At 42.6% G+C, this 26034-nt stretch overlaps 2 protein-coding genes across 2 annotated transcripts in view; one reads left to right on the top strand and one right to left on the bottom strand.

Moving 5' to 3' along the window:
• Window positions 1-10630, bottom strand: part of MYO1E (myosin IE) — a 202140-nt gene extending 191510 nt beyond the window's left edge. The window contains exon 1 of the mRNA XM_079914344.1: window positions 10260-10630. Coding sequence (XP_079770470.1) covers window positions 10260-10262 — 3 coding nt within the window. The 5' untranslated portion in view covers window positions 10263-10630. The remainder of the gene's footprint in view (window positions 1-10259) is intronic.
• A 192-nt stretch (window positions 10631-10822) lies between these two features.
• FAM81A (family with sequence similarity 81 member A) overlaps window positions 10823-26034 on the top strand; it is a 123873-nt gene continuing 108661 nt past the window's right edge. Inside the window, exon 1 of the mRNA XM_079914573.1 lies at window positions 10823-10883. The gene's annotated coding sequence lies outside the window, so the exon portion shown is untranslated. The remainder of the gene's footprint in view (window positions 10884-26034) is intronic.

Genomic DNA, 26034 nt, shown 5'->3' with positions numbered 1-26034 from the left:
AAACAAAATTTGAACAGACCAATTACTAGTAAGGAGATTAAATCTGTAATCCAAAACCTCCTAACAAAGAAAAGTCCAAGACCAGATGGCTTTACTGGTGAATTCTACCAAATATTTAAGGAAGAATTAATACCAAACTTTCTCAAATTCTTCCCAAAAATAGAAGAGGAAGGAACACGTCCACACTCATTTTATAAGGCTAGCATTACCCCAGCACCAAAACCAGACAAGGACACAACATGAGAAGAAAATTACAGGCCGATATCCCTGATGAACACAGACACAAGAATCCTCAACAAATACTAGCAAATTGAATTCAGTAATACATGAAAAGGGAATTCCCTGGCGGTCCAGTGGTTAGGACTCCACACTTTCACCATTCTGGGAACTAAGATCCTGCAAGCTGTGCGGCACAGCAAATAAATAAATAATGCACAAAAAGATCATACATCACGATCAATTGGGATTTATTCCAGGGATGCAAGGATGGTTCAACATCTGCAAATCAATGCTATACACCACACGAACAAAATGGAGAAAATAAGATTGGCCATGAGTTATCCATTGCTGAAGTCCAGCAGTGAGTTTTCTCCCCATTTGTGTAGTTTAAATTTTTCCATTTAAAAAGAGGAGAAAGAGAAAATCAAAGGGAAAGATCCACAGATGAATGAATTTTTTTTGAGACCTAGGCCCAAAGCTAGGTTAATCCTACTCTGTTCACATCCTGTTGAGGAGCCTGTGGCTCACAGAATATGGAAGTGACACCAGTATGGATTCTTCTGGGAACGATAATACAATCCACAACACATGACTTTCATTCAAGACAAAAAAAGTATTTTTGTGTGTGTGAAGAATGCCTTTCTCCACATGGACAGCTCAGGGCTGGCCAGAAAGGCAGAATTAGTCAGTGAACAGCACTGTCCTGACCTGTTCCAAACAGTATTGCTCCACTGTTATATCCAACAGGCCATCCAGTCCAGTCTGGTTTGGCATGATTCACTGCTCTGGAAGCTTGGACTTAATCGTGAAATGTTTATTTTTACAAACTCCCTTCAACAGAAAACAAAAGAGTTTTTTCTTCTTGTTTTTAGCTTCTGCTTTTACTTTTTTCCAGCAAAAATAGCAATTGAAAAATCATACTGAGGCTCCGTAATACAAAAGAACTACAAGTTTTAATTCCTCGTACTTTGGGAAAACAGCAGCAGATGTATCAGGAGCAGTGGGGGCTTCCGTCATACACAGGGGTTCAGAGGGCCATCCGGGAAAACTAGATTTGCGCTAAATCTATTCCTGCCTCAATGTATTCACCCAACTAGACACGATGAAAGAAAAGGTGGAGGGTAGGAACTGTATCTGAGCCCCAGGGCAGTCCTCGCCCACACTAACCCTGACGGTAGCTATGTGACTTGCTTTGGCCAATGAGACAGTATCAACCAGGATGCAAGCAGAGGTTAAAAAAATGCTTGTGCACTATGGCTTGCTTTCTCTTTTGCAGTTCTTGGGAACCCTGTGACCACTGCTGTGTTAACAAACCAGGACTAGCCTATTGTGAAAGCGATAGGTGGCCAAGCCATCTCCACTGCCCCAACTGAACCTGGGCCAACTAACCAGCACGTGAGTGAGGCCGTCGCAGCTCATCCATCCCCAGCCAAGCCACCAGCCAACCACAAGGACCTGACGAGCCAGCCCAGCCCAGAACTTCTCAGCCAATGCACAAAATCATGAAAAATAATAAAATCTTTACTATTTAAACCACCAAGTTTGGGGTGGTTAATTATATCAAAACTTAATAGTAAGGTAAGAAAAGGTAAGAAAGGAAAAGGTAAGAAAGATGCTTAACAGATGCTGAACATCCTGGGACATAATCCCTAACGGAACTTTACATAACTCAGTGGGACTTACTATTGATTTGATTGTATGTCAACTGTCACTAAAACAACCGGACAGGGACTTCCCTTGTGGCACAGTGGATAAGAATCCGCCTGCCAACGCAGGGGGCACGGGTTCGATCCCTGGACTGGGAAGATCCCACATACCACGGAGCAACTAAGCCTTTGCACCACAACTACTGAGCCTGTGCTCTAGAGCCCACCAGCCACAACTACTGAGCCCACACACCACAACTCCTGAAGCGCACGTGCCTAGAGCCCGTGCTCCGCAACAAGAGAAGCCACCTCAAGGAGGAGCCCGCGCACCGCAATGAAGAGTAGCCCCCGCTCTCCACAACTAGAGAAAGCCCACGAGCAGCAACAAAGACCCAACGCAACCAGAAATAAAATTAAATCTTAAAAAAAAAAAAAAAAAAAACCTGACATAGACCCAAAATTGCATACTCCTTAATATTCACCTCAAGACAAGGTTTGCTACAACTCTGCGAATGATACTGTGTGGGCTTTGGAGGTTTATGAACCTCCTAAAATTAAATGAAGAATTGTGTTCATGTGGGGTTTTTTTCTTCTTAATTGTAAAAAGATGTTAAAACTATGGGGGAATAATATAAATATTTATGCCCATACTGCCCAGAATTAATGATACTATTTTCTATATTTGCTTTAGATTTTAATAAAGCAAATAAAACATTCTTAATAATGTTACAGTTAGTCCACTGACCTCAGTCCTCTCCTTTCCTCCTTCCCCCTTCAGCAGCTTGAATTTGATATCTTTCTAGTCCCTCATTTTTTTAAAAGGACATATACATAAATATATACATATATGAGTATATATATCCCCGAACAATACAGATAGCCTTGTTTTGTGTTTTGACATTTTTCTTAAATGACTTCACATGTATCTTTCTACAACTTACTTCTTCACCACATACTACCTTTGTGAGATCTATCCATATTGATTCCCTATTATCAATAAGTCACAGACATTTATGCATTTCTTTCCTAATGGACATTTAGATTGTTCCTGTCTTTCTGTTTGGTTTTCTTGTTTTCCTTGTTATTACAAACGCTGTCAGGAAACAGGTCAATAGCTTCAGAGGGCCTCGGGGCACCCCCAAATATTAGGAATCTCTGACAATCTGATGGGAGAAAGGAGAACTACCATCATTTTGCAGACATATTTCTGCATTTGAGCATTCCCAAATCTTGAAGGCGCCATCTTTCTCATACTATGAAGTAGCTTAATAGATGCTTCTACATTTAAATCCAAAATTTCCTGTAACAAAGGTCCGTATCTAATTGGGACACTAAAACAACCGTAATTTTTTTGTTATTGAAAATTTTTTAGAATCAGACAACGATACTGTCCAAATCGTTCTGTTACAAAGTAATATTGTGCTAACTTGCTGTCAACATCAAAAGCTAGTCACACCAATTAAATTACTAAGAGACTAATGATATGCTATCCTAATTTTTGTTTGTTTTCTGTCATGTATATAAGGACTCGAGGGCTACATTTCTTGTAGTTATCTTGTTTCCCTTATTTTCTACTTTTTAAACTAACTAAGATCAGAGAGCTTTCTAGCATGACTTTCTTTTACTTTTATGCTTGATCCCAGTGTGATATCATCTAGTCCCCAAATGTTGTGACATGCGAACATCCCCGAACAAGGAAATTAAAAAGCCCAGACTTTAAACTAGATTTAAAAAAAAAAAAAAAAAAAAAAAAATCAACCTTGTTTTCCCTCAGGGGTATGTAAAATAATGAAGTGTTATACAGCTATCTGGACCCAGAAATTTCAAATTCAGAAATAATGTACACAATTGCTTTTGAAAGAGCATAAAGTTAGCAGACCTGGTTCATTACATACAAGTTGTATGGCCCTGAACAATTCTCTTGCCCTCACTGCACTTTGGTTTTCTTACCTATAAAATGGCAGCAAAACCCATCATTTGTACAAGAATGAGACGAAATCACCTATAAGAAAGCCCTTTGTTATTCCCTAGTCTGTGAGCACCTCATAAGCAGAGGCGGGGCTTAATTCATCTTTGATTTTCTAGCGGTTGCCACTGTATTTCGTAAGAATTCCTGCCTATCAGGCATGTACGCTAACCTCCTTGGCAACTGCCGTGTCTTCTCCACTTTGGGGTTCAGAGCTCCTCGTCTCCAACCATTTGGGTCCTCTGACAGGGGAACTCATCGTTGCCGAGTTGCAGTCAGAGGCCTGAGCACCCACTGTTGTCACACATTTGAGTTCCAGTATCATGATCCTGGGAGAACACCAACAGTACCCACCTCAGGTCAGGACCGGGGAGTGTGGAGTGTACACCAAGCCAGCCGGTCCTGGCTTCAGACTTTACACCAGAGACAGGGCTCCATGTATCAGCAGGACAGGAGGCTGAGCAGCCCAGCACTGCTGAGGGCAGTTCTAACGGGGGCAGGAAGGAACAGTCACTGGTGCATCTGGAGGACAGTTCTCCATACAGTTAGGACTCAAGTTGGGTAATCAGGTTACATGGGATGATCATACCACCAGCAAAATACGATAAATATGTTTACCAAGGAAAAGAGTTTACAAAATACATGGGGAAATACAGAACACAAATTGTATATTAGCCCCATAATTACAGCTACATAAAAATGATGTACGTTTCGATAGTTTGGAAGGAAACCCAGAGACATGAAAAAAATTAGCACTACGGTAATGGTATTACGGTGAATTCCCCTAAATTTATGTTTTATAATCTTTTAAAGTTGATACAGTAACGCATCAAAAATAATTCACAACCTTCCATCTCCAAGCAGGCTTTTTCTGAAGGGCCCCAGAAAGAAAACTACCTGGGTCGTGCCTAGACTCTAACCCACCACCGTGGTTTGGTGGGAAAAGCCTTATTAAACTGGGATCAGAAAACCTGGATTCTGGCACCAGATCAGTCAAAACCTAGCTCTGAGACTTTCGAAGCCATTTAACCCCTCTAGATCTTTCTATGAAGTCAAGCCAAAGGATTTAGGATAGACTCTTAAATTCTCTTCTGGGCTTTCTACAATGTAGTGTATGTTTTACTTTCTACAATGCAGTGTATGATTTCAAAGTCCCATGAATGAATTTTTAACAAACACATCAGAACTCAAAACACCTAAGACAGGGTGGCCTCCTTCAGAGCAGTTCTTAGAGGACGGATTCCTGGAAGAACCACCTCCTTTTTGGTCCCCAGGGCCTAGGTTACACGATACTGCCCATGTTCAGGACCAATTTCTTCCCCCTTTGAGGCAGAATGTAACTTCAGGAAACAGCTGAGAGGGACCTTATACAAAGTCTGGTGAGTAAGATGGGTGATCAGCTGCACACTAGCATTTTAGGTCATAAAGGAAGTCAAAATATTTTCTTAAATGGCCATTCGTAAGTGCCCTGAACAACATTAATGACAGTGTTCCCATGGTGGCAATTCAGAAAGGAGGGCTGACTTCACCTGCATATACGGTGTCGAAGCCATTGTCCCTATTTTTAGGGACGACTCTTATAGTTTTACTTCTCTGAAGTAAAGCTGTGGTAAAGATACGTAAAAAAAAAGACTTCACTAATATGCCTCCAAACCTTTCATCTCTGCCAAAATAAATTTTGAAGTTGAAATTCAAAACACAATTTGTTTACCATTGTTACAGAATGTGCTTACAAGGCCAAGCTGTTTATTTTTAATACCTTTGGCATTTAACCTTTAACCCCTTATTTGTTCTGTAAATATTAAGTCCCAGCACGGTAAAAAAAAAAAATTAAAATCTCACCACGGAGAAACCCATTTTAATCACATACTGATAAAAACACAAGTTGCTGCATCTTTGTTTAAAAAATAGTAGATGACTCAAACTTGGAAAATTACGAATGTACGTAATTTCTCTAGGATCCATAATGAAGCTTTACATGTGTATAGAGGTTTCAAAATATTTCTGCTTTTTTGAAGCTGATGAAAAGAGCTTTCACAAGTTCTTACCAAGTAATGAGACCCAGTCCTCTCCTCATAGGAGAGAGGTCTCACATGAGCTCATAACATTAACACTGAAGGGCAAAAGGTTGTATTCCAAGTCATGTTTACAAAAAAGCTCATTATCTAGCCCCAAGGAGAACCCCTGAAACAGACCTCAAATTCATGAGATGCAACAGGGAAAGGAGTAATCAAAGAGATCCACCATACAATATGGAGGTTGGGGGAGAGGGGGAGTACCTTCCCACTGGAGGGAGTTAAAGGGTTAAGAAAAAGAGAAGTTCAAGCTGAAACTAACACACCACTGTAAAGCAATTATACTCCAATAAAGATGTTAAAAAAAAAAAAAGAGAAGTTCAATTTACAGGCTCACCACTCCCAGCACTACCTGCACAGGTGTTGAGCTAGCTCCAAACGGTGGCAGCTGGATGCATACCGCCCCTGTTTAATAGCTTAGCGAGTCCATGGGCTGGAAACACCAGGCAACTCCCTCTCTTAAGGGAAACGCAGTGGGAAGGTGTGCATGTGTCAGTAAAAATCGAATGCCCTCACTGGGTATGTGGCTAAAGTTTAGACTTCCTGCTGGCGAGCGAATGCAAGGAAGCACAGTGGTTCGCAGGACACCACTTTGAGATTTACAACAGGGTCGCTGCAAACAGCTGACCTGTTTGGCCTCTCAGCGATGATCAGCACCCTTTTAAAAATTGGCAGCTCTGGCCTAAAAATCTAGATTTTCAGCTTCTCCTGAAAAAGCAGACAATTTGGTAATGTGGTCAATGTCATCACAGCCTAAGGTCAAGTAATGATGGCTCTTTTGATGGGCACATGTTCTATATTTACTCTCCAGAGGCCAGTCTCACCCCATCAAAAATTGTATCCTGGTCTCTGTAGACATTTGAGTTTGCAACCACTAACAAAGCTGAAATCCCCAGCAAAACTGAGGAGGAAGTGGCTTTCAGCTTCTGCAACTGTCTGCTTCCTCTGCTTCTCCATCCCCTCCATCCATGGCCCCACTGGGCTTTCCCTCCTTGCCCTGGGCTGCCAAACATTTCCTACTAGGCAGGCCCACCCACAGTGGTCCCAAGACAATGCCCTGGATTCCACTCTTGCCCTAACCCTCTACCTCTATCAAAACTTTTCTGGACTTCATCCCATTCCTTTCTGTTTTGGTTCTGTGTTGTGTTGTTTTGGCCGGGAGACTACTCACTAGAAATCTGATAAACTAATCAGCGGGAATGGACTAGGTTACCTTCGCAGAAAACATGTTTGAAATGGATTCCAGACTTTCTAAATACGTGCCATGCCTTCACCCAAAGGAACTTACCTACCTTGTAGTCAGCTGCATCAGATTTCTAAGTTCGTAAGCCTATTCCTGTGTACTATCTGCAATTTACTCACAAGTAATATGCAAGTAAGGAGACGGGGACACCTCTTGAACATATTCTGAGGTGATGGTCAAGTCACATGTACTCAAATATGTCAGTATATCTCAGTCACAAAAGCCTTATGAATCATAGTTTCTAGCTCCAAAGTATACAGCAGAGCTATACACATGGGTTCCAGTCCATTAGACAGTCCAAACTGGTCACGGCCACAGAAGTAGAACTTCCTTTGTGGCTGATGATAAAGCCACGTTCTACAAAGGAAACCTTAGATGTGTATTATTATTGATTAAAGTCAAAGGAGATTGTTGTACCCTCCTGACCAATGTATACTAAATTATACAGACAGGCAGAGATTTTTTTGGTGTTTTCCTTTCTTTTTCTTTTTTGGTCCTTCAAGCCTAAGAAAAAAAAAGAAAGACATTGCTATTGCCTGGTAGTATTCTTGGTTCTCCAAAGACGGAGAAAAATGTCCCAAAGTGAGTTTTCAGGAGGAAATATAAGGTAAACTGTAAGCTGTACACTTTGTTCATGAGTCAGAAGATGGCAATCTTCCTTATGAATCACAAATGAGTGAGCCTTGGTAGGGCCTTTAGTACAGGTGGAGAGCCTTCCTAATCTGCTACCAGATTTCCTAAGATATCTCACAGAGAGCGAGAGACAGAGAAATCCACAGTACAGGTGCCAAGGGCCTGATGAATTATATTCTCCAGGCTAACCCTGAGCCACACCCACTGGAGGCATTGCCCCTTCTCTTCCTGTTCTAAGCAGCTGAGGGATGCAGCTGGGCAGACGCAGACAGATGTGAAACACAAAATGAAGCCTCATTTGGCTGGAAGGGGATCTTCCATAAATAGTAAATACTATAATAACTGAGATTTCTGACTATTTAAGCTGCTGATGCTCTGTTCTAAGGCAACTTCACACATCTAATGCACAGACTTAATTTTTCAAGCCAGCGAAGAAATGATTCATTTAATTTTTGCCAAATTACTCTAGATCCAGTAGATGGAGTGATGGCGCAGCTCCTATTTCAGGACAGCCAGCTGTTTCAACTTTTCTGTCAGGGAATCGGGGCCTCAGCAACTGTATCTGATGCACTGATAGTCTCCTGGAGGCCCACAATACGGCCATCTGTGCTGTTGGCAGGGAACATCGATAGGTAAGTCATACCCCTGTCCTTCAATAGACACCCTACACACTCTGGAAACAGCTCTTCCTTAGAACATGCCTCTTCTGCACCCACTTCACAAACCATCTACTTCAACAGCAATGGACCGAATTGAGCGTCCAGTTTCTGAGGTCCCCAGAAAAGTCATGCTACACTACTTTTTAGTCTCTCCAGCATGAAAAATGAGTGAACGAAGGGAAAGTTAATTTTCTCAAGGTACCACTCAACTATTTAAATTCAGCAAGATTTTTTAAACTCTTGACATACAACACATTTTTTTTTTTAGAAATACTGAACCATGGGAAACAATTCTAGCAATTATAAAGTATTAAGATTCACATTGCTTAAGTTCAGGTAGCCAGTTAGGCAGTGGCCCCATTTAGGTAGCTCCACCCAAACACACAGTGTAAGTGAATGGTTCTCTTTAGGGGTTCCAAAAATAATATGGGGTGGACTGACTTCTTAAACCCTAAAACTGAAAGGGAAATTTTATTTACAGATAAAGTGTCCTCTTCGGTAGACACAAGGGTGACATAACTTTGGACTAGGTGAAAAGAAAAAGCTTTGGTCAAGGATGCCCTTTTAAAGATTTTGGCTTGTTTGTTTTTAATCATTCTTTTGAATAAACACAGCACTGGATCAAGGGCTGCTTTTGAGTTTTGTGTGTAGGTCCCTATGGGCCTTTCCTAATTTCCCTCAGACTCCTACAGGATAGAGATTTTTAAATTAGTGCTGTACCGGTTATCACTGTGACTTAGCACCCCTTTCACAGTCACTAAAAAACAACAAAAACCAATCAGAAGAGGACCAGTTCATCCACCTAAGCCGGATTATTTGAAAAGAAGCAAGTGTGGAAACTATGAAGCCTTGTAGTAGAACTTTTTCCCCCCTCTGATGGACTGCCAATCTCTTCAAAATAGAGCCCTTGCTTTTGTGCTTAGGAAAGAAAAGTACACCACCCCAAAGCCCAAGGGATGCGGCTAAGGTTATTGGGGGCGGGGTAGCCGAGGCCGGGAGGTCGGGGTGGAGGAAAAGTCAGAAACGAGTCAGAGAGAGAGCCAGACACTTCCATCAATACCCAAAGCGCCAAAGGAAAAAGAACAAAAAACTCGACTTCCTCCCATGCGTACCGTTCGCTGTACACCCGGAAAGTGCCAGCCACCTCGCACTTGGGGCAAGTGGAGGAGGGTGGTGTTTACTCGGCCTTTTTGGTGCAAAGACCCTCCGGGCCGGCGCCCAGCGGAGCCCAGGCCGGCCTGGCTCCCGGCAGCCCCGCGACACCCTCGCCCGCAGCCGCCAGTCCACCGCCAGGTGCTCGCCCTACCTGGCGCCCCACTGCCTTTGTGAGGCCGCGCCGCCCCCGTCGGCGCGCGGATGCCAGGGGGACAGCTGCGGCGCTGCCGGGCGGCCGGGGGAGGAGCAGTGGTCCGCGGCGCCGGTGCAGCGGGCGGGGAGCGCGCGCACTGAGGGACGCAAGCGGCCGCTCCCACCTTCCCAGCGGGAGGGAATTGATACCCCCCGGCGGGCCGTGCCCCTGAACGCGGATCTCCCCGCACTCCGGCTTCCGACAGCTGGCAGCCATAGCCACCCCGGCCACGAAAAGTTTGGCGACGCCGAAAGTGACTTGAAAGAAAGTTTTCCTTGGCCCCTCACTCCGTCTCCCCCAGCCCCGGTTGAGCGAAAACTGCAGGAAATAAGGGCTCGCGACGTGCCGACTCCCGCGTCCAGCTTCTCCACCCCTGGCCTCGGCAGCGCACCCAAGGTGGGTGCCCCGCGCCCGGGCTTCCCGCCCCATCCCTGGGTCAGGCGTCCCGGGACGCCGCGCGGCCAACTCACCATGGTGACTCGCGCCGCGGTCGCGCCTCTGCCGGGTCCGGCTGCCGGGGAGCTGGGGCTGGAACGCAGTCTCCTGGGCGAACTTCAAAAGTTGGTTCCCTTCGCCAAAAACAGGCTCTCGACACCCAAGCACTCACAGGAACCAATGGGAACCCTGGGGGGACTCCATCCAGGCGGGATCGGCGGCGGTAGGTGAGGGCGAGCAGGAGGCGGCTTAGCAGGCGGGGCGCATATTGCGGAGGGCAGGGGTCCACCCGGACCGGGCGCTCGCCGCCCGCCTAGGTGAGAGCAATGCTCTCCGCGCGTCCGACTAGCTGCCCTGCCTGGCTCCTCTTCCTTCGGCCACCTTCTCCGTTCTCCTCTGGCTGAGCCTCGGCTCGGGCAGGGCAATCTGTCCATAAATGGAGAATTCAGCTCAGGCCTGACCAATCAGGGTTTGTTTTCATAGCGTCACTCCTCAGGGAAACCGTAGTAGCCAACAAGCTTGGAGCTGCTGGAGTTTCCAAAGCCCTCTGGATCCTGTAGTCCTCCTCCACGCCAGCCTCCAAAGAGCGCTGCTGACCCAGCTAGCTCCCGGTGGCATGACTTGAACTGGTAAGAAGAAAACCACTCTGTGAAAGAGAGGTAAACTTCTAAATCTTTTTTCTTTTAAACGCGAAAGTTAGAGTAAGTGTAGCTGAAGTGGTATGATTTTTCCCATAACTTTTTTTTTTAAAGAAGGAAATATTTTATCAGCATAAAAGATCAGAGTCGTGGCAGCAGCCCAAAGGAAATCCTTTTTCTTTCCAACGTCTGGATTGTGAGGAAAGTCAAAAATATCGTTTCCCCCACCCTTTCTTTTACCTGAATTTCCTTGGAAAACAAAGGAAGGCTTTTTGAGGGGGAGGCGGGAAGGGGGAATTTTGATGGTGAAGAAGTTGCACGTGCAGCGAGGCCAAGGACGGGGGAGAGAGGCATGGGAAGAATGCGCCATCCAATCTCAGTCAACACAAATCTGTCGAGAGCAATTAGCATTACAATCAAGAAATCAGGTGGGCTGTGAGGAGAAGATTGGAGTGGGGGCGGGGAAGCAGAATCCTGAAATAAAGGTAGAGGGTCTGATATTATTGTTTTCAGAGTTCAGGAAGTAAACTTGGTTGGTTATAACAGGATGGTCCTCTCTGGATCTGTGGTAGGTAAGACTTGAAAACTTCAGGGCACAGAAAAACTATGAAGCATAATGATTTACTGTGATTTGCTTTATGGACTTTGGTGGTAGCCCTTCACTTGAATAAAGGATCCTGGAGTTGGAATGGATGTTAAAAATGCACTTGTCTAGGGCTTCCCTGGTGGCGCAGTGGTTGAGAATCTGCCTGCCGATGCAGGGGACACGGGTTCTGTGCCCCGGTCCGGGAAGATCCAACATGCCGCGGAGCGGCTGGGCCCGTGAGCCATGGCCGCTGAGCCTGCGCGTCCGGAGCCTGTGCTCCGCAACGCGAGAGACCACAGCAATGAGAGGCCCGCTTACCGAAAAAAAAAAAAAAAATGCTCTTGTCTAGAATGGGTAAACAAAATGTAGTGTATTCATAGAATGGAATATTATTCGGCCTTTAAAAAGGAAGGAAGTACTAACACATGCTACAACATGAACCTTGAAAATATTAAGTGAAAGAATCCAGAAAAAAAGATCCCATATTTTATGATTCCATTTATATGAAAATAGAGAATGGGGACATCCATAGAGACAGAAATTGGTAAATTATTGATTGCCAAGGGCTGGGGGAGGGGAGGATGGGAGTAGTTGCTAATAGGTGTGTGTTTTCTTATTGGTGAAAATAGTCTGGAATTAGATGGTGGTGATGGTTGCACAACTTTGTGAATATACTAAAAACCACTGAACTGTACATTTTAAAAGGGTGAATCTTACAGTATGTGAATTATATCTGCAACTTAAAAACTGAAAGAAAATCATGTTGACCAACTTTTTTTTTAAAAAAACATGTTGACCAAATTCTCGTAGTAATCATCCACCCAGTTAGGCAAATAAATGTAATTGATTGCCTACCATAGGTCATCATGGCCACTGTGAATACTGTGGTCTCTGCCTTCACCAAGCTTACAATTTTAGAAGGAGGGAAACAAAAGATAGATTTTAAAACAATAAATAATTACAGGAAAGATACACACACAATAAAAAGTAACAGTAGTTTTGTGCAGGGAACTGCCATATTTGGAGCTATAGGTGAGGTAATTCATCTGGTAGCATTCTGTAGCACAGACTGGACAGGAAACCATAAGACATCTGTTGAACACTCATTATGAACTAGGTCCACACAGGCGTGATCATTGGCTAAATACATTCAGCTGTGATACATTATTCTCAGGTGAGTCTGATTCCATGTCTCAGAGGTATGTCAGCTTCAAAATTCAATAGGCATTTTAAGAACTAGTGGAACAGGGAATTCCCTGGCGGTCCAATAGTTAGGACTTAGTGCTTTCACTGCCTGCACCAGGTTCAAGCCCTGGTGGAGGAACTAGGGTCACAGTGAAAGAAAAACAACTAATGAACAGATGTTACCAAAAGGGAAATCTGAGCTTGCCAGTTACACGAAAAACACTGCTTAGGTTGGAATTGACACGTTGCTTCAACCACCATCCTGTCCATGCAACCCTGATTAGTAATCAGACTGAGATGGGCTTTGAGGGATACAAGCAAAGATGTAGCTGTTTTCCCCAAGGTTAACCTAAGGATATGCAACACTGAAAATCTCTTAATAATCCATCACCAACCTATCAGTCTTGGATTTATCTAAAACTACCTTGACACTCTCTGTCAGTTGTATTAGCATTTGAGATTTTTTTTTTAAGTGCTTACTTTTATTTGCCCTAATAATCTCTTTCCAGTTTCCAGAAGTATTCCCAGCTCTAGTAGGTGGGACTTTGATGAAGATGTCTGCTTGTGTTCATTTTTCATGATTTTGTAATATTCCTTTCCAGATTAACTATAAATATATAGATTAATGCCTACGTCTAGGCAGTACTTAAAATATGAGATTTCATGCACATAAACCTGAATTTGTAGCCTGGCTTTTCCACTTAACTGGCTGTAAGATCTTAATTTCTCTGAGTTTCAGTGCCCTTATCTATAAAATAGGTTGATGTAAGTCTGAAATGAAATGTGTGCAAAGATGGTCAACAAATTTTGGTTCCTTTTTCCTTTCCCTTCTGATTAGGGATTCAGACCTAGATCCCTGGGTGAGATCAGATGGTCCTTGGCCCTCTGAGTTGCATGCCAACTCCTGGAGGCTGTTTGTGTGTGCCCTTTTCTTCAGGGAGAGTTAATAGCTTTCATCAAATCCTCAAAGATTCGGTAACTGCCAGAACATTAGGACCCACAGCTCTTTTTTTTTTTTTTTTTTCTTTTTTGCAGTATGCGGGCCTCTCACTGTTGTGGCCTCTTCCGTTGCGGAGCACAGGCTCCGGACGCGCAGGCTCAGCGGCCATGGCTCACGGGCCCAGCCGCTCTGCGGCATGTGGGATCTTCCCGGACCGGGGCACAAACCCGTGTCCCCTGCATTGGCAGACGAACCCTCAACCGCTGCGCCACCAGGGAAGCCCGGACCCACAGCTCTTGATCATATTAGTTATGCGTCTCTGGATCTTTGTCTCTATTATTGTGTTTTTCTTGAGTCATAGGGATTAGAACTGAGTCTGATACTAAAAGCACAGAAGTTCTTGGATTCTCAAAGCAAAACCCACTAATTCACAGTTTGAGCATAGAATACAGTGTGTGATGACGTGGAAGAGCCTATAATTTCATGAAGAATCCCTTCAAGCCCTCCCCTGCTCCATCCCCATCTTAGGAAGGTACCTTGTCAGGTTTCGCTGGGGTGACCATACCTCCTGGTCTGGTCAGGGGGAGCCCAGTTTATGCCTTTATCTCAATGAAATGATAAAGTGCACCCCTCTTGCATTCCCAACAGGCCTAGTTTGAATGATAAACCATGGTCACCATAGATTTTTGGCCAAGTTGCACCCCCTAAAAAAATCCTCACTTTTTAAAATGAAAGTTTTTCCAATTTTCTTGACTTCACCTATTTTGCAGAGGACTCAATATCTTACCAGATATTTATTCTTATGATCTCAAGATCAGAGTAGCAATGAAGGGAAAGCAACTTTCAAAATTGTAAAACTCATTCTAGACACATGATGGAGCTAGTCAGATGAGACTTTATACAGAAGTTGGCATGATTAACTGCATTTTATCTGGGGCGGAATGAAAAGGAATGAAAGAAAAACTCAAGATGAATACAAAGCTCAAATCCCCATATGAATCCATCAGTGAAAAAAAAATCACTGCTCATGTATTTTGGAAAATAATTAGTAAGAAGATAATATAGGGCAATGAAACGAGTTTCCACGTCAGTACCATGAAAGAACATCAGAATGCGTTCACCACAGTACAATTAAAGAAAAATTTGTTAATGGAAAAATGAGGGCAGAAATCTTTAACGAGACACTAATGAAAGAGAGGCTGGCGTCACATCAATGTGAGATGTCCTGGGTAATCGCTGTTTCTACCATAACAGGCATCATTTATTAGGTTCAGTAGGTAACAGATACTGAGCTAAGTGCTTACTGTGCAATATCTTATTCCATCTTCCATACAACCCTATTAACTTTGTTTGCAGTTAAGAAACTAAGTTGAGAGAGTTTGAAGTAACTTGCCCAAGATAACACTCAGCTACCATGCATCAAATCTATATATTTGTCTGACTCTGAAGCCCAAGCTTTTACCCTCTAAGCAGTGACTCTGTAGTAGGAATGCCCATTAGAAAAAATTTCCCCTTATACAGGCCCAGTATGAATGGGAGCACACCTTAGGAGCCTGTCCAAACCAGGATCCTGGAAAAATTCTTGCTATTTATTTAATTTTATAAAAAATTGGTGTATAGTTGATTTACAATGTTGTGTTAGTTTCTGGTGTACGGCAAAGTGATTCAGTTATATATATATATTCTTTTTCAGATCCTTTTCCATTATAGGTATGATAAGATACTGAATATAATTCCCTGTGCTATACAGTATGTCCTTGTGGTTTATCTATTTTATGTATAGTAGTGTGTATCTGTTCATCCCAAACTCCTAATTCATCCCTCCCTTCCTTTCCCCTCTGGTAACTATGAGTTTGTTTTCTAAAAAAATTCTTGCCTTTTTAAGAATTACTATGATGATAAATTATGAATTTGTATAGAGAGTTTAAGTCAACTTCAAACATTCTTTGTTCTTCTAATATGTTAATATTCATTTGTGAAAAGGATATTGCTGAGAATTTCAACAGTGGGATAATGTGATATGATGCTACTTTTTTAATATAAATTAATTTATTTATTTATCTTTTTCTTTTTGGCTGCGTTGGGTCTTCGTTGCTGCGCACGGGCTTTCTCTAGTTACGGCAGCTTCACGTTGCGGAACGTGGGCTCTAGGCACGCGGGCTTCCTTAGCTGTGGAATGTGGACTCAGTAGTTGTAGCTCGCAGGGTCTAGAGCACAGGCTTAGTAGCTGTGGCGCACGGGCCCAGTTGCTCCACGGCATGTGGAATCTTCCCAGACCAGGGCTCGAACCCATGTCCCCTGCATTGGCACGTGGATTCTTAACCACTGCGCCACCAGAGAAGTCCCTGATGCTACTTCTGATTAATATAACTTTTTTGCTATAACAATTATTTTACCAAAATAAAAGAATAGGAATCACTTAAACATATGTTTAGATTGACAGCTTACTAAGTGCACGTTTATATAAACTTATGATTATATTTTCTCTGATACAAGCCAATCTTTTTTTTTTTCTTTTCTTTTAAAATTTATTTATTTATTTTTGCTGTGTTGGGTCTTCGTTTCTGTGCGAGGGCTTTCTCTAGTTGTGGCAAGCGGGGGCCACTCTTCATCGCGGTGCGCGGGCCTCTCACTATCGCGGCCTCTCTTGTTGCGGAGCACACGCTCCAGACACGCAGGCTCAGTAGTTGTGGCTCACGGGCCTAGTTGCTCCGCGGCATGTGGGATCCTCCCAGACCAGGGCTCGAACCTGTGTCCCCTGCATTAGCAGGCAGATTCTCAACCACTGCGCCACCCAGGAAGCCCCAACCAATCTTTTCTTTCTTTCTTCCAGTGTCAATTTGATTTTTACATTCAGAAGATAAGCCCTGACCTTTCTCCAGATTTAAAAATGATTAAATAATGAGTAATACTAGCTATGGTGTCCCATGATCTATCAAGGAGTGAGGCAATCTACAGAAGGGAGCTTTGCTGATAACTGAATCTCCTGGATCAATAATGTGACCACAGCCTGGTTTTCTTTCTTCTTCCCCCTTACTGTCAACTTATGCTGTCTTATTGGATTTTGTGTATTCTTTTAAGTCATCTTTAATCTTTGCTGGAACAAGGCAAGGCATGTATGAATAAATATATACATTTAACAAACTAAAAAAATAACACATAACTGTGTGAGCCTTCCCTTGTTTAAGCACTGAAACTTTTTTTTTAACTTAGAGGAAAATTTTTCTCCATGCTTCATTGCCTTTTGAAAATATGCTGAACATCAAGCAGCCTGTGCTTGAAGACTCAAGGTCATCACTATAAATATCAATTATCGCACAGGGTTATACTGAACTGAGGTCCTTGGGGACTATTGAATGGAACCACCATTTGCCACTATACTTTATGGCCCTGGACTGCTGTACTTGTACAGTTATACTATTTTTTTCTTTAGATTTTATATCGTCCATTGTTAGAGACTTTTTTTCTCCTGCTATTCCAGTCTAGACTCCTTTAGTAATAAGGAGAAAAAAAAAAGAAAAAAGAACGCACATGGGTTGTTTTGTGAGAAAAATATTTTAAAGGTATGTATGCCCCAGAGCCCAGCGAAAAAAACAACACAAAGGAAGATAGGGCTATATACGCTCTCTGTCCTTTTCTGGCTTCCTGGCTTCTCTGCAAGGATGGATGTTCTTCTCTGTCTCTTCAAGCTTCTCTCACTTACTCATAGTTGCTCCTCCTTCCATAATTTCAGCTTGCAAAGTGTCTTTAGTTTGTCGTGGTCCTGACTCAGGCCCCCAAACCACCTTTTAGCTGTACTGCCCACAACTTACTGGAAACTTCCCCCTTAGTCTCTGGATTCAAGTCCCAGAGAAAGAAAGGGAGGGAAACGAAGAGAGAGTCTGACTCAACCAGCTCAACCTTTCAAACTATGCCACCAGGTCATAGGTCAGTGGAAAGCCTATGTAAGGCTCTGCTTGAACAAGGTATCTGTATAGTCACATTCCAAGCAAATGTTGTCGCAAGGGTAGTGTTCTAGAGCTACTGCACTATTAACAGAAGATGGTAAATGGGGACAGTCTCTGAGGAGGGGATCCTCCAACTTAGGGGTACGCAGCCATTTGCCAATGGCGACTGTCTGCTACTTTAATTTATACACAGTTGTCTTGGTGAGGCCAGGAGGGAAGTTTCATTCACCTCTTCAACAGAAAAAATTGCATAGGTTTTGCAACAATCATCATCATTTCAACTTTATTGTCATACACCTATAAATGTATTTATATACTTAAGATGTGACATATGTTTTGCATTTATTATCATGCACTTAGAAATGTGTGTTTATGGGCTTCCCTGGTGGTGCAGTGGTTGAGGGTCTGCCTGCCGATGCAGGGGACGCGGGTTCGTGCCCCGGTCTGGGAAGATCCCACATGCCGTGGAGCAGCTGGGCCCGTGAGCCATGGCCGCTGAGCCTGTGCATCCGGAGCCTGTGCTCCACAACGGGAGAGGCCACAACAGTGAGAGGCCCGCGTACAGCAAAAAAAAAAAAAAAAAAAAAAAAAAAAAAGAAATGTGTGTTTATGCATGCTTATAACTATTTGTATATACACATAGATGAGTGTGTGTTTAAGATGACATTTTTCAAGATATTGTTACAACTTGGGGGGATTTGTTTTTCTTAATAGACTTTATCTTTTAGAGTGGTTTTAGGGTCACAGCAAAATTGAGGGGAAAGTACAGACTTCCCATACACCTGCCCCCATCATGCATAGCCTCCCCCATTATCAACAGGGGGGTTTACTTTGAATAGAGTGCTTCTTGGTGTGGGTGTCTGCATGTTGCAGCATGGTTTCCAAACCACTATTCTTTTCACTCACCACCACAGCAAACGTTTGCTGAGCATTGTTGTAGGCGCTGGAGAACTGTAAGACAAGTCACCTGTCCCCCTGGGATTCACATCTTTCCATGTACATCAAAAACATACACAACAATGGGAATTCCCTGCTGGTCCAGTGGTTAGGACTCTGTGCTTCCACCTCGCGGGGCACAGGTTCGATCCCTGGGCGGGGAACTAAGATCCTGCAAGTTGCATGGCACGGCCAAGAAAAAAAACAAACAAAAAAAACCATACACAACAACACAAGGGCTTCCTACTTCAATACACAACATACTCCCCAAAATACACACCATGTTAGATGTATCAAATTCAAAAACAGATTTGTGTTTTTTAAGGAGAGAGTTCTATTTCCAGAGAGCTAAAATACAGTCTAAAATTCCTAATTGTGCCTTTTCTCTTAGATACACTCTTAAGCTTTGGTAGATGTTCTTTAAATTTGAGTTCTCCATCCCAGCTGAGCAGAGTTGACCAGTTAATGTCTAAAGGCAGCTTTCCAATATGGGTCAGGCTGTTTACCTCCCTATGGATCAGGAATAGTTTTCTTTATCTGTAAAAACAGAAGTAATGACACCTCCACCATTTATTTCAGCTAAGTCATGTGAAGTGATGAGAATGGTGACTAAGGCCTGTAGAGAGTTCTCAGTATGAGTCGTCATTATTGAGGCTAAAGATTTACCAGCTAATTATTTCCTTCTGTGTCTCAATTGTTCTAAGTTGATGAGAACTATACTTCTGTTGACTGGTGTTTGCATTGATATTTTCCCCGTATTTCACTAATTTTGATAAAGCAACAAGGCTAAATGCAACTTAGTAGGAACACAGTTGAATAAATGCTGTGAGACTGAGAAAGATGTTGGCACGGAAGGAACTGAACTGGGAGCTGAGCCTGAAGGAAGCAACCACATGAGATCCATCAAAATATTCCTTTGTTACCTGGCTTATTGCCTGGTGCCATATAGGAGAGATGGGTCAGGTACATTAATGTACAGTGTCCTTATTTGTGCAGAAGTGAATGGACAGAGGTCAAGGGCACCAGGAGATGGCCTTTCCCTTTTACTCTATTAAATTCCTGGAAATCCCAGAATAAAGCCAAATGTGTTAAAGTTGATGATAGCTTCCCATAAAAGGATGCTTCAGTAAGGTATTGGTAACAAATGAATTACATATTTGACCGAGAATGTGATTCTAAAAGCAGCTATGACCATTATAAAGCCTGTGTAATTTTAGCACAGTTTTGCTCCAAATGGTATAAAATGGATATAAACGTGCACTTTTGTTATAGAAAGGACCTCAGTGGATTGAAAAGCATATTATAACACATAAAAATACCATGCAGCTATCATAAATTCTAACTATATAAATTTGCCCTAAAATAGCATGCCAGCTCTAATAACTATTACTTAAACATTTCATTAGGAGTACTTTCTTAATTTCTTTCCAGTTTAAAAACTGGGAGTGGGTATAAGAGTGGTGCCAGGGAAGGGGATGCTTAGGAATAATTTATAAAGTAATGGTTTTTTCTTGGTTAATTTCCTTATAAAGCTAAGTTATTTAAACTGTAAGCACCCGGCAGAAAAAAAGGGGGGGGGGAAGCAGCTAACAGAATAAAAAGTGGTTGAATAGATAAATAAAAACCAAAAGAAAAATAACCAGACTCCCAATTTTTTTTGCAGTACATGATCATTGGTTTTAAATTACAAAAGAAATATACACTTCATATTATAAAATAAAGCATGTGAATTCAGAGTTTGTAAAATAAAAAGTGAAAGTCTACTCACCCACACTCTCTCCTACAAGATTTTAAATGTGAGAAAATGGTGATTCCATTGGTAGAAAATGAGGCTGCAGAAAATGGTGATTCCACTGGTAGTGGAGAGGAGGCTCCAGTGTCAGTGAATTCCAAGTTAGACGTGTTCAGTTGGAGCTAACAGAGATCTCTGGGAGAGATCTCTAGGTATCTCTGAGAGAGACTGGTTGAACCTCAGGGGAGATGTCGGGTCTGACATTTTCTGTGCCTTTGCGGTCTTCATCTAATTGTCCTCTTGTTGCTTTTCATACCAAACCATTCTTTCCTAAACCTTCTCTCTCTGTTGGCACAGCTGTGGGGAAACAGGTTTCTTCTATATTTTTGATGAGAGTATAAACAGTTAGAAACCCTATGGAGAGCAACTTGGCACTATCTAGGAACATTACAAAATTGTCCAGTCTCCGACCCAGCCATTCTGCTTTTGGGAATTTATACAAAGATGTACATACCCAATGCAAATTAACATATGTCTACAAAGCATCCTTGGTGTAGCAAAAGATTGGAAACAACCCAAATGACCATCATTTGTGGAACTGGTGAAATATATTAGGAGACAACATGTAATAGATTTTTTAAAATTTTAAAAGGCTTTTAAAACGGGATGAGGAATTTCTCTCTGAACTGATATGGAATGATTTCCAAGACGCACTGATAAGTTACAATGAAAAGAGCAAAGTACAGAATAGTATGTATATCAAGAATCATATGTATATCAAGCTACCTTTTGTGTAAGAAAACAGGGATGGGGAAATAATAGGTTTGTGTTTATGTCTGCATGAAGAAACTGTGGAAAAAGCATGAGAAACTTACAGAAGTGTTTGTAAGATGTGGGAGCAGGGGCAGGGAAAAGACTGCTGGATACGATTTATATTGCTTGATTTGTTCGTTTCTTTTGGGGAGGGGTACATTTTGGTTTTTATTTTATTTTTATTTTTAAAACATTTTATTGAAGTATAGTTGAATTACAAAGTTGTGTTTATTTCTGCTGTACAGCAAAATGACTCAGTTATACATATATACAATCTTTTTCATCTTCTTTTTCACGATAGTTTATCACAGGATATTGAATATAGTTCCCTGTGCTATACAGTACAACCTTGCTGTTTATCCATCCTATATATACTAGTTTGCATCTGCTAATCCCAAACTCCCAATGCTTCCTTCCTCCACCCCTGCCCTTGGTAACCACAAGTGTGTTCTCTATGTCTGTGAGTCTCTTTCTTTTTCATAGATATGTTCATTTGTGTCATATTTTAGATTCCACACGTCAGTGATATCATATGGTATTTGTGTTTCTCAATCTGACTTACTTCACTTAGCATGATAATCTCTAGGTCCATCCATGTTGCTGCAAACAGCATTATTTCATTCATTTTTATGGCTGAGTAATATTCCAGTGTGTGTGTATGCATGGGTGTGGAGAGATATATATATATATATCTCTCTCACATCTTCTTTATTCATTCATCTGTCAATGGACATTTAGGTTTTTTCCATATCTTGGCTGTTGTAAATAGTGCTGCTATGAACATAGGGGTGCATGTGTCTTTTTGAATTATAGTTTTGCCTGGATATATGCCCAGGAGTGGGATTGCTGGATCGTATGGCAACTCTATTTTTAGTTTTTTGAGGAATCTCCGTACTGTTTTCCATAATGGCTGCACCAATTTACATTCCCACTGACAGTGTGAGAGGGTTCCCTTTCCTTCACACCCTTGCTAACATTTATTATTTCTGGACCTTTTAATGCTGGCCTATATTGCTTGATTTTTGAACCGCTGTAAACATGTTACTCGGAAACGTTTTAAAATATTATCAAGCAAAATACATTGTTCCATATGGCAGAATAATACAAAGGCTAAATAGGGATCATGCAAACAAATATTTTGAAAATATAGAAGGGCTTCCTGGAGTGGTGACATTTCAGCTGGCTGCCCTTAAATATTGATTTCGAAAGATGGCGAATTAGCGTAGGATCTTCTTGGTTTTAGGATCTGCATAAGCAAAAGCCTAGGGGTATGAAAGTTTATAGAGTTGACTGGAAATGTTTCTCCCCAGGACATTTTCTCAAACTCATTGAGAAAATAATGAGCTGAGAGTCCATTTTTGTCTCTTTGGAACTGGGGCAAAATGAATTTGGATTCCCAGTCTTTGCTCAATGGAAAATGCAACTTACAATGCTTCTTATATACTGTTGATATCCCATCCTCAGATCTGTCAGATCTCATCCACTGCTCATCTTTGAGAAAAGTCACCAAGTAAATATGAAGTTACTTATGCCACAAAAATTGAATCCCAATCCATTTTATGGCGAGACTTAGCAGAAAATTCAAATGATTAAACGTGATTTTTAACCTCTTTAACCTTAATCATAAATAGGTCTCTTGTGATTAAGGGACTCAGGTTTGTGTAATAATTTAAGTGTTGAAGTCATAATAACATGTGCCTTAGTTGTGTTTCTTACCTTTACATCTCTTTGTTTGTATCTTGCTATCCTTTCCACTGAACATGGACCATGGAAGAGCAGCCGAAGATTAGAGTAGATGATTCCTGATGACAGGATAAAGGAAAATCAACTTTGTTTACACCAAACCTCATAAAGTTGCTCAGTAATCCTAAAATGACTCATTTTAGTACTTTAAAATCACATTAATCCAGTTGCCTTGAGTACAGTGCTTTAGGGAACTGGATCCAATTATGTTAAAATCAATCTCTCTCTATCTCTCTCTTTCTCTCTCCCTTTCTCTCTCCCTCTCTCTCTCCCTCCCCCTCTCCCCCCCCTTCCTCCCTCTCTCTCTCTGTCACACACACACACACCACCTATACAAGGAACAAAAAATAAAGCCTTGAAGGAAATAGAACAAACGTTTACATTGATGGGATTCAGATGGCAGTACCATGGATGATTTTTCTTTTCCTTTAACTTTTTATATATTTCCCAAATTTTATTTCAGGAGCATTTTCACTTTCACTTGTATAGTGAAAACAGAAAAGAAAACAACCAAAGCACATACTTAAAAGCAGAGAGTGTGGTGGACCAGGGCCAAGCACACTGCTCAGCCCTCTCTTAGTTCATCTTCCAGGAAACCCTGAATGCGCCTGTGGCCACCGCCCTGGGTTCAGTCTCAGCTATATGGTCGTCACATAGGTCCTTTAAAGCCTTCACACAGTCAGCTCTGGGGAAAGAGAAATTTTTACTTAGTTAACCCGAATGGGCCCTCTGTAGCTCCTGTTGTCCCTCCAAGATCATCTTCAGGCCAGACTCGGCACTGGGTCCCCTCCCTCGGTCACCCTTCTCCAAAACAAAGAAACAAATCCAAATCCCTAAACAGTCTCGAATAATGGAGAGTTCACTGACTTTTCTTACGGAAAGTTAGGCAAGTTCCTCAGAACATATAGAAAATTTCCCTAAAAATACCTGTATATATACCTCTAATCTTTCTTCAAAATCTCTCTCCTAGGGACAGTGGTTAAGACTCCAAGCTTCCACTGCAGGGGGCACGGGTTTGATCCCTGGTCGGGGAACTAAGATCCCTCATGCCTTGTGGCACGGCCAAAACAAAAAACAAAAAAAAGTCTCTCTCCAGCAGTCAGTCGCTTCATCCCCTTTTCCCCCCAAGTTGCCTCCTGGGGCCTGCTGTGACGTTGTTCTCAGCCGGCACACGCGCTGCCTGGTAAAAAGAAAATAGGGTTGTCGTCCAAATATGGACACCTCATCTTTTTCAGGCATGTCTCCAAGGCTCCTGGTTCAGTTAGATTGATGTAATGGTCCCTAGAACTAGATAAAACATATACTCTTAATGCCCTAAGCAACACAAACATGGAAACTAATACAGGGTTTGTCCAAAACATGTGGCCATAAGGATGAATCCTTAACTCAATGGCCTGTATGATCTAACCACTAACCACTCTTAGGAGCTAAAATAGGGCAGTTTGAAGAGTAGGACAGATGCGAGGCTGTTTAGCATGTGGGTTCAGCTGGACCACTGAGCTGTGTGGGCTGTGAAGGCTTCTCTCCCAGAAGGTAGCCGGCTGGGGCGTGGGGTGTGGTAGGCCCCAAGACAAGAGCACAAATGGAGGCCCACAAACCATATGTCTAAATATTATAAATCAAGCGAACAAATCATTAAATAAAATATGTTCTGTCCTCCTACCTTGACAAAAATACCTCAGGCAACCTGGAAGTCCAGGTTTGAATTTAGAATTCTTGGACTCCTTAGAGTTCCTTGCCGGAATTCTGGGGTTCCATGTGTTTTTCAGAAAACGGGGTTGCCGAACAGTCCACTCATAACTGACAATCTTTTTACGTCCTCCCCTAGATGGTTTGGGGAAATTCAAGGTCAGGGTCACTATTAACTGCTAGTGCTGCTAGGGGGTAGGGAGTGGGTTTCATGACTTCTAAATGTTATTTGTGCCACCGCAGTCCCCTCTGCTGAACAGGGTATTGGGAGAGCTCAGTGGACCATGGTCCACCCTGACCCCTTGGTGCCCTTTGGCCAGCTTCTGACATGAAGCAAAGTGCCCCTCTGTTCCCTGCCGCTTTCTGCACTGTTGGGATGAGCACCAAGGGGAGGACCTTTAAAGGCAGAGCATTATCGGCAGGAATTGTTAGTTTCCCTGTTTGGTCACAGATAACCTTTCCTGATACCTAGGCTGGGAGGCAGAGGGGGAATATGAGGAGGGTAGTTAAAGATGACCAAGGACTGGAGAAGGGCCACCATGCCTTCTATCGCTGCACCTGTGGTTCAGGTGCAGTCAGTTCTGTTGGGGGCGTGGGGACGAACTGTATCACCCTGCAGTCTTCTGACCCTCCTCAAGTGGTGTAGACCCAACCGTGAGACAGGGCAGCTCTGCAGGCCAGGAATTCAGAACTTCGGATCTGGAAGGGATGTGGGAGGGCCTTAGAAGCTGAGCTGATACCCTGGAGCCGGATGTGCTGTGTAGTCCCTTCTATCCCCCTGACGCAGGCTGGAGGGAGGCAGGTGTGCTATGAAACTGCAGAAGGTATTAAGCTTCTCTTCCCCCAGTTTAGCTACTAGGCTCTGAAAGACTCTGCCATGAAGGCTAGTTCCATGTGATCTTATCCAGGAATGGTGTAAGGACTGGACACAAAAATTCTAGAGAGGGGTTCATAAACACATAAGGCATTATATCAAGACCTACTCTGCAGGAGACAGTATTTTAGGGTAGGGCAGTTGGTGAGATGGAAAGTCCATAACATCTTACCTTTCTCTGAAGTTTATTCCTGTCGTCCCCACCAAAAACCATACTTGGAAGTCAGTACACTATCCTGATTTTGAGCGAAATAGCATTAACTTGATACTTACTCTGCCACCTGCATTTTCATTTCAAAAGTACAGTTACTGGGAAATGCCATTGGGAGTTTGGAAAGAGAAATGATATAACTCCTGAATATTACGGGTTGACCAAAATGGAGCCCAGGAGGCCAGGTTTGCACCGGGTTCTCATAATACCATCATTAGGAAGCCTACCTTAAATCTGGCAAATTTTGTGTTTTCAGGCCTTGAAAATATATTTCTTCCAAGTTTCATCCAAATTACTCCCAGGAGCTGACACATAACCAGAAAAACAGCTTCAGCAAAAACTATCTCAATCTTACCTCCAGGAACACTTGGTTTTTGCTGAGCATAGTTTTAGAGAAACTTCCAGCCAGTCAAATAGGCAAGTCTGGCCTCACACCAATATGGCAAATCTGGTTTCTGTCCAGTGGTGCTGGTGCCACAGATCCTCTTGGGGAGATGTGCCAGCCACATTGCCTCC

This window comes from Stenella coeruleoalba (assembly GCF_951394435.1).
Source record: "Stenella coeruleoalba genome assembly, chromosome: 2".
NCBI lineage: Eukaryota > Metazoa > Chordata > Mammalia > Artiodactyla > Delphinidae > Stenella > Stenella coeruleoalba.
Note: the sequence above shows the minus strand (reverse complement) of the source record. Positions and strands in the feature narration are given on the sequence as shown.